This window comes from Lepidochelys kempii, chromosome 15 (genome assembly GCF_965140285.1).
Source record: "Lepidochelys kempii isolate rLepKem1 chromosome 15, rLepKem1.hap1, whole genome shotgun sequence".
Taxonomy (NCBI): domain Eukaryota; kingdom Metazoa; phylum Chordata; order Testudines; family Cheloniidae; genus Lepidochelys; species Lepidochelys kempii.
The window spans coordinates 27,077,917-27,095,118 of NC_136394.1; the positions used below are offsets into that span (position 1 = coordinate 27,077,917).

The 17,202-nt window shown below is 36.6% G+C and overlaps 2 protein-coding genes across 20 annotated transcripts in view; both read right to left on the minus strand.

Annotated features, from left to right (window-relative positions):
• Window positions 1–3,008, minus strand: part of CLIP1 (CAP-Gly domain containing linker protein 1) — a 120,890-nt gene extending 117,882 nt beyond the window's left edge. For all 15 annotated transcript variants that reach the window (XM_073313343.1, XM_073313331.1, XM_073313341.1 and 12 more), the window contains exon 1: window positions 2,932–3,008. The gene's annotated coding sequence lies outside the window, so the exon portion shown is untranslated. The remainder of the gene's footprint in view (window positions 1–2,931) is intronic.
• The window catches only part of ZCCHC8 (zinc finger CCHC-type containing 8), a 31,343-nt gene continuing 17,071 nt past the window's right edge, over window positions 2,931–17,202 (minus strand). For 4 of the 5 annotated variants that reach the window (XM_073313349.2, XM_073313345.2, XM_073313348.2 and 1 more), the window contains 4 exons: window positions 14,713–14,837; window positions 13,525–13,608; window positions 12,336–12,450; window positions 7,912–10,376 (listed from right to left, as the gene is read on the minus strand). In XM_073313349.2, coding sequence (XP_073169450.1) covers window positions 9,550–10,376; window positions 12,336–12,450; window positions 13,525–13,608; window positions 14,713–14,837 — 1,151 coding nt within the window. In that variant the 3' untranslated portion in view covers window positions 7,912–9,549. Of the gene's footprint in view, window positions 3,009–7,876; window positions 10,377–12,335; window positions 12,451–13,524; window positions 13,609–14,712; window positions 14,838–17,202 lie in introns of those variants that run through there. The other variant, XR_012155122.2, reaches the window with a different exon arrangement.

Consider the following 17,202-nt stretch of genomic DNA (forward strand, 5'->3'; position numbering starts at 1 on the left):
ACATGAAATGATGAAATATATATAAGTAAACTATAGAGAATAGCTTAATACTTGTAGGAAAAGAAAGCACGCTAAAATGGTAAGCCCTAGCTCATGAAACAAGAATTGGGTAAAGCATAGTTTAAAAAGCCTCCAACTATAACAAAATGTGCAATCATTTTAGATGTAGTTCTTGTTGAACTCTCATTCCATTAAGAGCACAACCATCCTACAGGAAACAAGAGCTTTATTGTATTTACCCCTAGAAAGGGAACAGCTGGAGAACAGAATGGAGAGTTAGGAGGGACCACCCTGCCACCATTTGAACCATATCACAGCATTCTATATTATATATAGAATATACATATTAAAAGCTACTATTTGGCAACTTCTAAAAGTGATTGATTAATCCACATTGATACTAGAGTCCATTTCTATGCATCACTTTCAAGCCTTAAATAGATTGAATTACATATGCATTCATTGCAGATAGACATATCCAGTCTTTAGCTATGTACTTTGTTTTGACTTGTAAAGCATTGGCAAGAGTGGCCATATAGACTAGACACAGGACTGGAAACCAGGAACTCTTAGATTCTAATAGCAGCTCTACTATAGTTTAGCTGTATGGTCTGAGGCACTCTGCACTTTTTCCTACACCCTTAATATTGAATCATTGGATATCCCAGTGACATGCAGCTAGAACAGAACTTCTGGCATCGTAACCATATAGTAAAATGTCAATAAATTAAGCCTATTTCAGTCCTAGAGGATCTTTTCCTTCAGTGAATGTGGGAAAGTGACACTGCTCTTCCTTCCATTTTCTCATCTTTGTACAGTCTCTAAACCAATTAGAGCTTTCAAAACAGCAGTAGAAAACATTTTTTAAAACACATTTTTGGGCATACTCTCCTTAGAAATCCAGTCCTCAATTTAATTAGATTCATTTTTCAATTATAAAAAGTAGTGTGAGAGTGTGTGTGTGTGTGTGTGTGATATATCTATCATTCTCAATTTTGCAACTGGCTGCCCTCCTACAATGTGTGCATTTCCTCACTGCCCTTCTAGCGTGTAGTGAAAGATAAACCTCTAGGGGGAGAGAGACTTAGTGTACAAAAAGGTAGGAAATAAGCCCTATTGTTGCTACTTATATCTAGTATTTATATTAGAGTAGTACCTACAGACTGCAATGTGCTAGATATTGTACAGATATTAAGATCTTACGTCCCTGGTTATGGCTAGGGATGTAATAAACAAACAGTGCTTCTAACCCAAGCTATATTTCATAGTAAAGCTTAGTTCCTAAGTTTTCAGTTATCTCTACAATCAATCCAAACATGATTGGTGTGTGTTCATCCTTCTATTTTTGCATGCTTAATATTTTTCCTCCCTGTTGGTACCAAATATACATACAAGTGGAGTTTACTTGTACTGAGGCTCTCTTACAATAAACATCCTATAGGATCTCATGATAAAAATAAAACTGTTCACATGTTTATTATAAATAAAATACAAAGTCAGTTTACAAGTGACCTTATGCAAAAACAAAGTGCAATATTCCTCTAGTGTATAAAGGAGAGAGTGTTACTTTATGGCAAATGCCCATTTTCTCTTCTAGAAGTTGCAGTGTATAGAACACATGGCAAAATTTGACTTTTATTGCACTAAGGAACGAGCACAGAGAATGGCTTTCTAGCAAGATGAAGATTTCAGTCCCCATGGACTTTCATCAAGCAGCAGCAGCATAGAGGCACACAAGAGAAAATATTCTGTCAAGCAGAGAAATAAGCTATGCTTGCAATATGTAGCACAGGAAATTTATTTGGCCTTTATGCTCCTGTTCACTTCTTCAGTTGCTTGTTCCCAGTTTGCACTCAGTTTCTAGCTCCTCATAAATTTCAGTTTCACCTGTGCACTTACTGGGATTCCTATTGTTTCCTCCTTCTGTACATAGCAGGACTCTGTTCAGTGAAGGAAGGCTCTTGTGCAAATTTATTATCCATTAAATATGGTTTTATTGAGTTACTACAGATACTAAATTAAGAAAGACAGCTGCATTTATTTCCATTTTACTTCTGTTCTGGCTCTCATTTGTATTTATTGCCTCCTTGTAGTCTCCACGACTTGTGCATGGGACATCTTTTGACTGATCCAGCTGAATACTGTGTTATGTAATCTTGCAAACACAAGTAACAGGACCACAGTTAGTGTGTGTGTAGTTATGTGGTATAAAGTCCAATGAACAGATGACAAAACAGGAGGGAGGGAAGAAGTGGGACTTGTGTAAAAACATGCTGGCGTGTAAAGCAGATTTAGATAAACATTTTATTTGTGAAAGAGGCTCCTGTAATAAGCTAACAGACTTGGGGGAATCTAATCTCAGCAAAGGTGAGTGGAAGATTACAGAATTGTTTTCAATAAGCTTTTCCTATATTAGGCATCAGTGATCTCTCCAGTCCTTCTTGTATTGTAACTGTTGTTGCATATATAATTTGTCTGCAATAAAACTATCTGGGGCAGACACCACACTGAAGTTAGGCCAGGTGAGTCTCAGATTTCCTCTAACATGTTTTGTAAAATGCCATTCACTGCATTGGGTAAACAGTAACAAAGAGCGCTCTCAGAACTAGTGACCTTGGTAAGCCAATCCAGAATCAGGAGCTACTCTCACAGCACAGCTAGATCAAAAGTTACATAGGGAGAGTCATCCTTTGGGGGAAAAAAATAAAAATAAAAAAACACAAACACCACCACCACAATTCCCCATTCTTCACTTGCCTAAAATGAATCCTCTCCTGGCTCAGCAGACCAGTAAAAACCAATCCAAATCCATGCCTCCCTTATTGCAGGTCTACAGCAAGCAAAATCTACCAAGTTTTGCACAGTATTTAAGACAGCATAATTTTGGATGAAAAACAGATGCTATTAAATGATCCCCATTTGTTTGCTTACCTCATTTTCAGACTAATTTTAACTTCAATAAAATTCTTGATGCGACCGAAAAGCGTATTTTCTTCTGCGGCAGTGTCCTGCAGTGGGGAAAAATAATAGTAATTAAAAATAATTAAATGTACTTGCTCAAAAACAAGGATGTTTTATAAAGTTTTTCCAACTACAATGTATTACAGTGAAAGCTGCACTAAAGTCCCACCTACAAAAGACAATGGTCAGTCTTTAGTGACCACTTTAAATATTTTTGTTTGGGTTTTTAGGGGCTCTCAAATTGGGGATTGCAACCCTTCAGAGGATCGCAAGGTTATTACCTAGGGGTTGTGAGCCGTCAGCCCCAGCTCCACCAGGCACAGGGTTGACAGCCTGAGCCTGTTAAATTAAATCAACTCCCTCCCCCACTTTTAATTTATAAAGGGGAGGGTCGCATTCAGAGGCTTGCTATGTGAAAGGGGTCACCAATACAAAAAGTTTGAGAACCACTGGATAGGCAATCCTTTTTATTGAGTCTTTAGGGGGAAACACATAAGACAGGGTTCACTATAGATTACTTTGCAATGTTGTATTATTTGAAGCATTTTGGGGTTAGTGAGCACACAATAGTCATTTACACAACATGTTAATTTTAATGCTATTAAATCCACCCTACTAATAAACTGCTTTTTGAGGACTAAATTGCTAGTCCTTTTCCTCTGATTAATTTCTCTCCTTGTAACACACAATATGCTCTCAGGGAGGTGAATCAATCTGCAAAGTCATTCATTTTCAATTACAAATCTTTCTATCTAAAGACAACACAATCTGGGTACATGACTCAGGTGGTAAACAGTAGCATAGGACCCCTATTTAGCCTGACACACTAACTCAATTTTAATACATTTAAATGGTTTTTGTTCCTTTTGGACTTATCTCTCCAGAGTTTATGTTGTAATATATATTTCCTTTCAGTAAAGTTACTGTGTGTCTTGCAAATATATTGATAACATTTCATCTGTGTTTCATCTTCATATTTAAAGCACTCAATAGTCTATTAATACATACATATTACAACCAACTTAGATTACCAAATGTTACATGAATAACTACAGAATAGCAGTTACACTGAAAGTACTGCAGATATTTCATTTAAAAATTAATGTAAGCATAGTTAAGACTATAGTCTCATTGATTGCATTTCACTATTCTAAATGCTCTAAGTATATGGTTCCAAAAATGGGAGCAAACTGAGATAAGATTTGCATCCCCAAATTACAGGACACATGGCAGATGTTCTCCTTCCTGAGGTGAATTCAGTGCTTGCAAACATTGCCAAATTCACAGCCCTGGAGACTGAAGTATCCTGTTCATCAGCAGAACAAATAGGGCACAGGCCGCAGCAGTCCAAACTTCTCTATACTCCCCCCACCAGCATCCATCAACCCTGTTCTAGAGTGATCACTTCTAGGGGCAAGAGGATAATCCAGCAAAACAATATCTGGCTCCTGCTGAGAAGGGGACTAGTTGTAATGACTGTTTCACTGCAGTTTTAGTAAAAAGATGATCACAACACACAGAAACATATGGTATGCAGACCACTAAACAGCGGACGATCTATTGTCATTGCTTCTGACTTGACCTGGATTTGAACTAGTGACTAAAAGATTTAAAGTTCTGTATCCCATTGGCAGGCATCTGAGGTATCCTTTTCCCTTAACAGAGGATATTAAACATACTTAAGGTCCATAGTTTTAGAGTTCTGAGACAGGGACAACAGCTGCTCACAGACCTGACAAATCCAATACCATGTTTATGAACAGTACATTTGTCATTTAAGATAGAAAAGCAAGCTTCCTGATGCCAGATAACCTGCACAGCAAACTCATATTGGTTACAGTCATCATATCTTTCTCTTCTAAAACAGCAAGTACTAATCACTCCTGAAACCAAGCTACTGCTCTAATTGATCTATTGATATTGTAATAAATGCAATGGCCTCTCCTCAATAAAAAAATAAAACAAAACATACAATACAAAAACCAGACCAAACAAAAAACAAATGACACTGAGCAGAGATTACCCGTTTTTAAGTATAGTGTTAACCTGTCAATTCAAATTTGTTCTCATTCAAAAGTATTCTGTTTGCATTTTTAAATTATTCCCTTTTGACTGATACTACTTTTCTAATGCAACTTTTCAACTGTTCTGTGATGGAAGAGAGGGAGAAGGGGTAGTACATGGTATTTAGTTTTTAAGACTTGGGTTCCTATGTAGTAATTTGGGGTACAAATGAGCATGGATTCTCCTGCTTCCTACTGGCAATCATGCCCAATGTTTATAGAATTTCTTTTGAAAAGAGCATCAAGACTAGAATAGCAGGAGCGATGCAAGTCAGAACTGAATCCCATTGACAGAGGGATGTGGGAAAACTTGATCAGTGTCTGTTCACACCATACCTATCTCATACCAAGTGTTATTAAAGCTCATTAAAATGAATGAGTAATCTAGGTTCCTATACCACACCCATCACCATAATATGAATAGAAATATTTTAAAAGAGCAAGAAAATACATTGTCTCAGCAAAACCGAGCAACTGAAATGAAAGGTGAATTCTGGGATAAAGTAGAAATAACTACTCAAATGTTGAGCAGGTATGGAAGACAAAGCTAGAAATATTCAATACATGTGTCTTTAAAAGGGTCTAGTCTAACGACATACTGAACTTTGCATAAAGTTTTACTAAAGTCAATCCAAAAGTTATTTGGAAATTAAGATTCTCAGTCATATCTGTGCCAGCAGCAGTGAGAACATCTGTTACTGTCAAAACTTAATTGGCCAAATCCAACCTTAGTATAGCTCTGCTGACTTCAGGTGGAAGTGGACCAAACATTAATTTAGCCCACTGCTTTTGCTGACACAGTAATGAAAAGGAGCCTTCTCAAAGCAGTAAAATGCTGAACATATTACCTATAAAATTATTGCAACTTAAGGCATGAAGTGGCCATTGGAATGAAAAAAAATTTAAGCTATGGTTGAAGATTTATTAGCAGTTCTGAGACTTGCACACATGCCCACTGTCTCCCTGTCATTTTGAGTTTGATTAAAAAAAAAATCTGTTAACTTACTATTACTTTTATTTTTCCCACTCTATTTTTAAAGCACATTCATTGAAGCAAGGCCTGGACCACAAAAACAAAAATCACAGATTTCTAATTTTGTTTTTTTGACAGATCCGGCATTAAGACTTCTAGGCTAATGAAAAGTTAAACAGTTTGATTTATTAAAGATCACTGGAGATAAAGATTAGAAGCTAGCAGCCTACATTGTAAAGAAAAATCATGTTTGTAGGTATTCAATTATATATGGCTAGAATAAGAAAATGGAGTGAAAAAAAGTTCTCCATATGGATTTATTAGTATAATCATTACTACTTTATGCTTGGAATTCTAAGTCTTAGTAGAGTTAATGATATCCACTATATACTGCAAATCTGACTGATCTGAGAGAGCAGTAATTTTCTCACGTTTATGGTTTGGGTCTTCTTTGCCCTATAACACACCTGAGTTCAATTTCCAGACTTAACTCCCTGTGGGAAAAGCGGTAAAGGTGCTGCAAACAATATGTACATTTCTATGTCTGTGGCTATGTGGAAGATTTTGAACATTTATAAAGTGAGCAATATTAAAAACTGAGTTAATTAGATGGTGTGGGTTTTAATCTAAGTGTGTATTTAATTTTGACATCACTTGCCATAATCATCAACTATCAGGGAAGATGGGAAAAAAATCTGCTAGTTACAGTGAATGTACAGTAGTAAACTCAACCTGAATAACTAGAGGTTTTAAATGAGTCTAAGAAAAGCTTTTGAAAAACAAAAACAAAAAACTCTGAATTTCTTCAGAAGAGCAACTTCAGTCTATCATCTTCCAAATAGCAAATAGCAAACACGCTTCTTTACAACCGATAGAAAAGTGTTAAGCTCCACAAGCCGCCTTTGCTTATATCTTAAGTAGTTATGTGTTTTAACTTTAGGCTCAAAATAGTTTTCCCAACACCCTTAAAAACAAGAGGCAGAATTAACAGTTGCATTCCACTTTTCTTCCCAATCCAATTTATCTTTTATGGAATAATTTTCTATTCTGAGCTGTTAAAAAATTGCACAATGAGTTTATTGTAAACATACTGTATATATATTGTTAAAAGGCTAAATAGTGTTAAAGGGCTGTTTAAGTATAGTTCAAACAATTTTAAACTTCATGTTTCAGTAAATAAAATACAGGCCACACGTCATGTTAAAAGTAAAATAATTTCACAAGTGCTATAAAATGCCTTCCAGGTGCGGGGAGAGATTCAAAAACTGCAAGTGAATGTTCAAGGCATAAGTGCCTCAACACACCCAAGGTGTGTACATTTCAGGTCTTGATTACCTCATACCCTGTGCTGCATTATTTGCATGTGAGTCAGGGAGAATCCAGCCCTCAGTAAGGAACTACTGCAAAAGAAAACCTATGAAAACAAATCTCTGTAACCCGCAGTTTCACAACTACAGTACATATATCTCTACCTATTTGGGAAAGGAAATGAGCGTAAAATCTCTTTTGTTCTATAATTCTAACTTCCCCCCCAAGGCAAAAGTTGAGAAAACAAACAAACGACTCAGTTTGGAACATTTTAATGTCCCGCAAATGCTAACTTATTATTATTGCTTTCCACAGTTAAACAGTCCAATCATAGCCCTGACAAGTTCAAACAAACTATCACTCTTCTTGCTATTGTATCCTCCCCTAGTAAAGAAAAATCTTCCAGAAGGGCATTTTATTTACACACAGAAACATACTAACTCAGCCCAATTTTTTCTGATTTTAAAAATCTTTGACTGTAAAAATATTTTGAAGTGTTTCCAACTGAAAAACTATTTCACACTTTAAAGGGTGGTCTGGAAATCTTGCACTGACACTGCTTATTCTGTACCTGTTCTGTGGGAGGAGGACTGTGGGCTTCAAAGCTCCGGTTAGCATCTTTCACTATTTGTTAAAACAAATCATTAATATTAGTATCAGTTACATTCTTCTTCCTCCTTTTGAAATGGCTTCGAAGAGTCTTGAAAATAAGTTGCTTCCTCTATTCATCTTTCTTACTTGGCAACTGATTTTTCCTCCCAGCATTTACGAAGAAGAACAAACCCACTGCCAGCACTGACGAACATGGTTAACAAAAGCTTTGGCTAGCTATAGAAGGGCTCCTTCTACCAGTAGTGCTGCAGTAAAGCCCAGGCAATCCATCCATAGGTCCTTCATAAAAAGATTTTTTTAAAAAAAAATCTTTGATAAAAACAGTAGATTAAAGAGAATTTAGAATTACTTATAATCCAGAAGACATTCTTAAATAGTTTAGGTATAAAATTGTCAATTTTGAAGTAGTTTTAGCCTCAGAAGACAGGACAAGAGGCAGTGGGTTCAAAACTACAGCAAAGCAGATTTCTCAAGAAAAACTTCCAAACTGTAAGAACAGCAGGACACTGGAACAGACTGCCTCGGGAGATTGTGGAAGCTTCTTCACTGGAGGTTTTCAAAAGGAGTCTGGATAGCCATCTGGATTGGATGGTTTAGACCCAACAAACCCTGTATCTTGGCAAGGGGTTAGACTAGATTACCTTTGCAGTCCCTTTTAACGCTATGATTTTAAGTAATTACTTAAAATAACTAATAGTTAAATGTATTTTATGGCAAAGCACAAGTTCAGAGGTTTCTAAACTACATTCATTCTCATATTTCAACTAATTTTTTTAAGTATGTATAAGAATTCACATATCTGACAAATTAAATCAGACAACAGCCAAACAACCTCCGTTTTCATGTAGCTGTAGTAACAAGTTTCTTACTGGAGCTTTGATGCTTGAGAATCAACCATTTTTGAAAATATTTATATGAAAACTCATTTATTAAACCTCTGTACACAAGAATGAACAGGTATGTACAGCAAGTTTACATAAAGAATGATGTTACAAAAGGTAGAAGTGGTGCTTAAAAACTGACCCACAATTAATTTATAAAAAATATCCGAAATGGTGAGGATAATGCTGGTAATCCCTGATTATTTCCATCTGATTGCCAGGACTTCATGTGGAGCATTTTAAAATATTGGAATTTTTAAAAACTGTAATAATATATTAAACTTATCTACAGGATAATTAGCAAAATGTAGAAAGAGCAGACTACTGTACAAAGCACAGATAAAAACCACCATTCCACCTGAAACTCACCATTAACGATAATATAAATCTTAACCAAAATATTAAACAGCAACCAAAGACTCACTGTTTTAAGAGGTTCATGTATCACAGAGTGTAAAATATGCTGAACAAATAAATCAATAGTCCTTTCACCCCTTAGTGGAAGGTTTTGATTTAGTCAAGTTCTCATGTATTGAATGGTCAACACTGGTCCTGGTCAAATGGAAGCCCTGCACGAACTTAAAAAAAACAAAAAACAAAAAAAACACTAGGGAAGAATGCAGAAGAACTATATTAGTCCACTCTTAACTACTCAGATGTTCTTCACAAAAGGGCACATGAGAGATTATCCAATTTGGTAGATACTTTAAGTTTCTTTTGGGGGCACCATAAAACCTTAAAGGAAGACAAGTTAGTCTGAAGCCTTTTTGTTTTTTTGCTGGTTTCTTGGGGAATTCTTTAATACACTTCGTATTCGAAGATAAACACCAGTTGATTCTGCCATATTTTCAAACTCAAATGGTGTTATCCCTGCCGCAAACTTGCTCATGTCAGGAACAGGATTTGAATTTTTTGTAGATGATTCAGCACTCGTGACCACATGAGTAACACTTTCATTTCCTCTATTGTTGATCTCACATTTTGAGCCTGTAGTGCTGTTCTCCAGCATGCCTTCAGAATCCACATGATCAGTGTCATCTTCCTTTAGATCAAATAATCCATCCCCTGAATTAGGGTCACTTTTAGAATGTTCAGTTCTGGATATCTGCATGCTAGTATCTGATATCCCAATTTCCACTGCAACCAGCTTCTCAGATGTTCTTCCTTCTGGAATAATGTCCAGTTCATTCCTAGATGGTGATGATGCAACAGAGTTTCCAGTTAAAGGTGTATCAGCAGGTATATCAGAGTCACTATTTGTACTGTCTGCCTGCTCAAGTGCAGCCCAAATCAATCGCTGCTGCTCCTCAAGTTCTTCTAGGGTCAAAGTATCCTCATCCATGGCTGAATCCCCCACTCTTGGCTGAGCAGAATCATTGGAAGGAGTTGATGCTGGAGTATTCCTGCGAAGAGAGGCAGTAGGTGCTGGAGGTAAAGGGGATGTGAAGTTGGGTGGAGTACGTGGAGGAGTTCCTCGTGGCAGTGGGGGCGGAGTTGCAATCGATGGAGACCCAGGTGGCAGTGGAGGTTGGAACTGAAAACTGTCATAAGACAGAGAACTGTGTGGCATTTCCAAATCTAAAATTAGAAGATTAAATAAATCTCCATTAGTAGTACTGAGGCTTTAATTCCTACTTTACCCTACTTTTAATCAGATTTCAAATCTAAAATATACTCTTTGGTTAATACCGTAAACTTATGTTCTCAGCCTTTGGAACCGTAGCAGCAGCTTATGGCAGTATTATTCCATATCAGCTGAAAAGCCTATCCTGATGCTTACATTTTTGCACATCCCAGTATCCTTGAAACTTGCCATTCTGAATCTGCCATTTTGGATTCCAGAGGGAACCCTGATGGCTGGTTTAAAAGCTGCACTTTTAAATGCTCTTAAATATGGATAATACTGAACAAAGTTTGAAGCCAAACCTTAAAGATTTTAGATCCAAGATGTGTGGAAATTCCCTCCTCAGTTTGAGGGAATCCAGAAGGGCAGCTGGGAGAACTGCTATAGAAGATTATTCTCAAATTTGACTTCTTAGAACATTTAAAGAAGAAACCTTTCTGGTCCTTTAAACAGCCATTAAGCTTTCCTCATTCTAATTCCTCCTAAAAATCTCACTTCTGTTGCAATCCACAAGTTGTAAGAATGGAACAGTTTAGAATAAAAAAAATTGAAATTATCTCCTTCTGAATTTTCTACGACATTTTATCTTTGCTTCATTTAAACTATTAAGTCGTCAGAGCAGGGAACTCTTTGGGGCTTATTCAGGGTCAAACGCGCTGTCTGGTGCTATATAAACAGTATTCTTGTTTTTACACATTAGCCCTTCAAATTTATTACTTTAGTAAATATAAAATGATACCTGTAACCAGTAAATTAGAGAATTCTGTGGGTGGCAAACCCAGTTGATTAAGTCTACCATAAAAATCTAGGGAGAACTAGGAAAAATTGTTTCACTGATTTAGATTTTGCCTCCCAGCTTTCTTATATGGTATACTAATATTCAACACTAACACATGTTAGCTTGGAGAGTATATTTTTAATCCTGTTTCTATTACAGGAATTTTCTTAGTTCAAACTAACTTATAATCAGGTAAAATTCATGATTTCAAAATGTGTAATTTCCCACCCCCTAATTCTAAAAAGTGGATTTAGAAAAGTGCAAGAGTGACAGCCCTAAAACTAAACAGTTTATCCACAGAGAAGGTATCTGCAATACAAGGTTCCTTGGCCCTCATTCCCAATTTGTGCCACTTCTGTCTACCTTAGGTAATTATATGACCCCTATTACTGTAGTCTAACAACCTCTCACTAATGTATACATTATCACAACATCCCTCTGAGGTAGAAATATTATAATCCTAATTTTAGAGATGAGTAACTGAGGTTCAGAGAAGATAAGTGACTTGCCCAAGATTACACTGGAAATCTATGGCAGAGGAAAAACTTGACCCCAGATCTCCCAAACCCAAAGCTAAATGCCCTAATCACTGGACCATTCTTATGCCTTCTCTCACTTAAGGGTGAAAAGCAATTCAAATTCTATGCCCACTTGACAGTTGGTCTCTTCTGAAAATACCAACGACGGCATCAGCTGTAGCAAGAATACCTGTCCACCAAAATTTGGATGGGACCAACTCATGTTTCTGTGGGTTATTCAGTGACCCAAATAATAATTGTCACTACTGAACCAGTCTAGATTGGGAGTGGCAACCTAAAGATTCCACTTCTCTTGGGCTGAGCTATAGCCCTCACTCTCTTACAACACAGAGTAAAATACTCTGACAAAGAATACTGGTAAATTACAGAAGACACAACTGTAATCCAAAATACAAGCATTTGACAAATATGGTTAGTTCTCTATTTTAGCAGTACAGTTAAAATATCATACAATACATTTAGATAATGTATCAGTAATTCAGTATGAATTGAAATATTGATAACCATGTTAGCATTGAAGTCCACATTTCACTACAGAGTAAGGAGAGAGTTATTCTGAAAGTATAAAATCATAATTGCAAAAAAGAAAACTATACCGGAATCCATGTCCATGTCAGCTACTGATACTGCTGAATTGTCTCCTTTTACCTTCTTTGAATTGTGAGAACTTGATGGATATGCAGACCTTTTATTGCTAGATTTTGGACTTGGCTGAGGAAAACAGAATACAAATTAGTATTATATACAGGTACTCTTATGAGATATAAGGCGGCAAGATTTTCTGCTACAAAAATACTAATTATAATCCTCAATGATCTCAATTTGATAGGGTCCATTTTGTAAGCAAAATATTGAGCTGTCAGAGAAACTTGAGACATTTAATGTAGTTGAATAAAAAACCCCAGCAATCTTGTTTAGTTTTTCAGTGGTGAATGAGAAAGGAATTTTGTCTGCATCCCTATTAGAGCCTCAAGAACACTCCTTTTCTCCATGCTTACCCAACTAGATCTCATGAAGCCACCATGTCACATGAACAGGACATTTCCTTTGTAGCAATCTCATAGAAATTGTTCTTTAATTACCTATAGAACAACTTAATGCTTTACTCTCAACCCCCATAAAAAAGTCTGGTCAATTGTAATGTACTTCCAGCTTAAGAAACAGGAGACTGAAATTAAACCTACTGTTCCTCGCGTCAAGCAAGAAACACTAGGTTGGAGTTAAACATTTACAGTAAGGTCTCGGAGAAAGTTATGTAACAAAGTTGCCACATATGTCCTGTAAACATAGTATTAAGCTGTTAAACCATGAAACATCTGAAAGCATGCCTATGATAATCAACTATAAAGTGGACCTTTAGACAAGTATGGAATTCAGATATAGTCCGCACAAAATTTAAAACTTAGGCATATATCCAAATGGAAAGTTAACTGTTCCTACAAACTATGAACTAGAGAGTCTTTCAGCACTGGGTTTAGGAGATGATCAGCTAAAGAGTCTAAGTTGTTTATTATAAGATAGTAGTTTTTGACATCAAACAGGCGGCCCAAAAGATTAAAAAGGATATGGACAAGAGTAATGGTTTATTCAGGGGCTACCTTCTAGTCTCGTGAACTGTTTTTGGCTATTGTACTGATGAAAACCTCAGGACTTCACACCAAAACCCAATACCCTCTATTAGCCATCTTTGGCCAAAGTTGGAGGCAAGAGACCAGTGACAACTGGTAACATCAATACAAGATTTTTCCAATTTTTTGTATGCAAACATAACACAAATATATTCACCGCCTGAAAATTAGAAAGGTAGCTAGCAAAAACGTCCTTCTGTTGAGATGGCTGCATGGGTATGGAACCAAATATCCTCCATTCCTACAGGAAAAAAACAAAAACCAGCAATAAAGCTCGACATTCAGTAAGCTGTGGCTAATAATGCACATGCAACTATAACACACATGATATGGACTGAGATTAGTAAATGTTCCGATCAGAAATTTGTCTAACTGGGAAGGAGGAAGATCCCTAAATATGAATTTTTAGCAAAAAAGATGAGCTCCATTCCAACTTGCAAATATAAATGGTCTGCTGCATAGAGCTATATTGGGTGAGAAAACACAGCACCACTTTAATGAAATATTAGCCAATTTTGTTGCAAACCTCTTATTCAAAGTTTGTAGTGTAGCTATTAAAATTTAGTTCAGGAGGAAAAGTGAACATAAAGAGCTACAACTTGAATAAAGTCTTCCTAATTATTAGTAATAGTTAAGCTAAAACCTATGACAATACATTCAAAACAAAGAAGACTGAGGCAAAGCTACATTAGGAGGCCACTCTTAACCACCAGATAGAAAACAGTGTAAGGAATAAATTCTTTACGGCACCGTCCAACATCAAGGCTCAACAGGTGCCTATTTAACTGGTTTCTTAACCTGCCCCATTTTGTCCAAGTGCTAAAAGATGCATTACTCAACTTATGCATCAATTCCTGAGACACATTATGATGTAGTTTTTGTTTAGCAAAGATAAAGATTATATGGTACAGCATTGCTATAGTAACACTCATTTCAAGAACATTTTTTATATTTAGAAAATTTAGATCCATATGAATAACGTGCATTCAGCTTTGTTTTAAAAATACTGGCATTTAAGTGACAATCTGAATATCAGCATCAGGTACAGTATTATATGCTCCTGTCTCATAGTGGAAATAAGCAGCATTATACATTAATAGCCTCCTGGAGGTTTACTAGCATCAGCAAAAGTCCAGATAGACTGTTTATTGCATAGGTTTCTTCAGTTATTAACTGTTATTAACTTTTAAATACTTAATCCCCCCCCCCACACACACACACAAATAATGGCTAATTCAAAACAAACTTATTTGAAGTTGACTATCAAAGTTTGAATAATCCACAAGTAGGTAATAATGTTTTGTTTTAGAATACCACACCAATTGTGTGTAGCATATATACTTACATCAGAGATCCCACTTGGAGTAGACATATTAAAGCCCGGATAGTTTATTAACTTAGAAACATCGTAAGTGACACACTTGTTTTGTTGATAGGATCTTTCATCTTCTGTTTCACAACCAGTAGCATCTATAACAAAGTATCATAAATGTTAATATTGCTACTGAGGAAAAACGTTAGAGAAAGAGTTGCAGCAGAAAAACACAAACACGTTGCAAAGTTGAAATACAGTTTAGAGAAAAGGTTTGCAACCAATGTAGCAGGAATACAGTGGCAAATTCTCTCATTAGATGCGTGCACAGCTTCCACTGAAGTCCCAACTAAAGCCAGAGCAATATTCTGACACTACTATTGGTATCCTTGCAGAATTTGGCTCTAGAACATTACATCTGTTTGATCCTATGTTCTGTGTCACTAGCTTGTGTTCTTTCCACTCAGGGACTTAAGACAGGTCTGGAAATCATTGCTCTCTTTTTTTTGGCTGTGGGAGTCAGTCTTCATTACGTCAAGGAATTGGCATAGCTAGGGCAGATAAGGAAAGAAGAGTGGCACACTACACAAGAGGGTAAAGAACCAGCTTTGCTTATTCTTGTTCCACTGACTCGAGTAATGTTCCAATACTGGTCTCTTTGGGGTCTCTCCTTAATAGTGTGATACTTAAGGAAACCCAAGACTATAGTGGGGTGGTTATGTGGAAAAAAGTTTCTCCACAACAAGAAAGTTGAACAAGGAAAGAGTGCAAGGGAAATATTAATATTTTTACAATGGCCATACATAAATTATAGTTTTCCTGCTGCCAGACACTGAACTAAAATAATAAAATGAACATTTTCTCATGAGGTTTCATCAAGAAGCACCACTGTCTGAAGTTTTAAAACCAACTAAAACACTTGATGAACTAGGAATGTCCTCCATCTTCTTTTAACACATTCAGAATTGGACAATTTAACCAAGCTAGGCACAGAGCAACACAGCCCTGAGAAACAAATATCTAAGACTCTGGCAACAATTTCTATGTGGATGTGGTTAATGAACCATTAACTAAGGACATGAGTGTGAAAGGAGATACAACTTAATCTAAGTAAGCAAGACTTATAAGGTTAATTAAAGTTTTACAATAAACGTTGAAGTGTGTGCAAAGCCTGTGTAAGGAGAGTGGATAGGAGAAATGTGTGCTAACAATTTGTGCTAGTCATAGGCTTTATTGACGCAGTCTGGATCAATTGAATTTTCTTGAGAGAATGAACTGGAAGAGCAACTGATAAAGAATAATGTCACTCTGAAGAGAAAAGAAGATTAATTATTTTTTCCATCATCTTAAATACCTCAGTCAGGTAATACACATGATAGGAAATCAGGAGATTGTCTTGTATCGTTGCTACTTAACTGTGGGGATTGAGAATAATCAGCATTAAAATGTAACGAAACTGGCAAACTACTCAGTAATAAATTAAGTCTTTGGGTTTTTTATTTTTTTGTTTAAAAAAACAGAGAAGAGAACTTGGGCTTTGATATATGCTCTAGACTAGTCTGAATGAGGGAGTACAAAACACTAATACAGAAATAATTACGGAACTTTGAAAAAGTGTGATCAAGCAAGAGCAGGTCTGACAGCAGGTCATATATGAAACTTAAATAGCTTTTCCACAAACTCCATGGTCTAGTATCAGAGGTTTAAAAGATAGTGAGATCAAAGGGACAAAATCCTTCCAACCATGTGATTAAGTCATTTCAGCAAGAGCAGAGCTGCTTCACTGTCATAGCAAAGCTAGGTGTCAAGCAGTATTGGTATTTTTAAATATGACTGGAGAAACTAAGAGAAAAACTGGCTCACAGCAGTCTCAACCTTTCTTGTAAGGAGCACATCTGATGCAGGAAGAAAACAGCTACCAGAGAAAAAGAATGTGTTATGTGAGGGCTATTGCTATTATCCCTATTTCTATCCATGCATTCCCCAAAAGCCAAAGAAAAATCCATTAGCTTTGCAGCATGCCCTAAAATTGAAGCTCTGGCACTCCCAGAAATGGTTATAAATCCAAGCTTTAGCACGCCAAGATCAAAGTCAGTGTCAGAGCCCAGGACCATTCAGAAATATTGCCTTGTAACCAAACCACTCCTTTTTAAATCAGGGCAGGGTGGTGGTGGTGGTGGTGGTGAAGTCATGTGCCTCTGCGGACAATTGTATGAACACAAGGAGCTTGGCTTGTTTAGCCTAACCAAAAGGAGGCTGAGGGGAGATAGGATTGATTGCTCTCTATAAATATATCATAGGGATAAATACCAGAGAGGGAGAGGAATTATTTAAGCTCAGTACCAACGTGGACACAAGAACATATACATATGGATATAAACTGGCCATCAGGAAGTTTAGACTTGAAATTAGATGAAGGTTTCTAACCTTCAGAGGAGAGAAGTTCTGGAACAGCCTTCCAAGGGAAGCAGTGGGGGCAAAAGACCTATCTGGCTTCAAGATTAAACTCGGTAGGTTTATGGA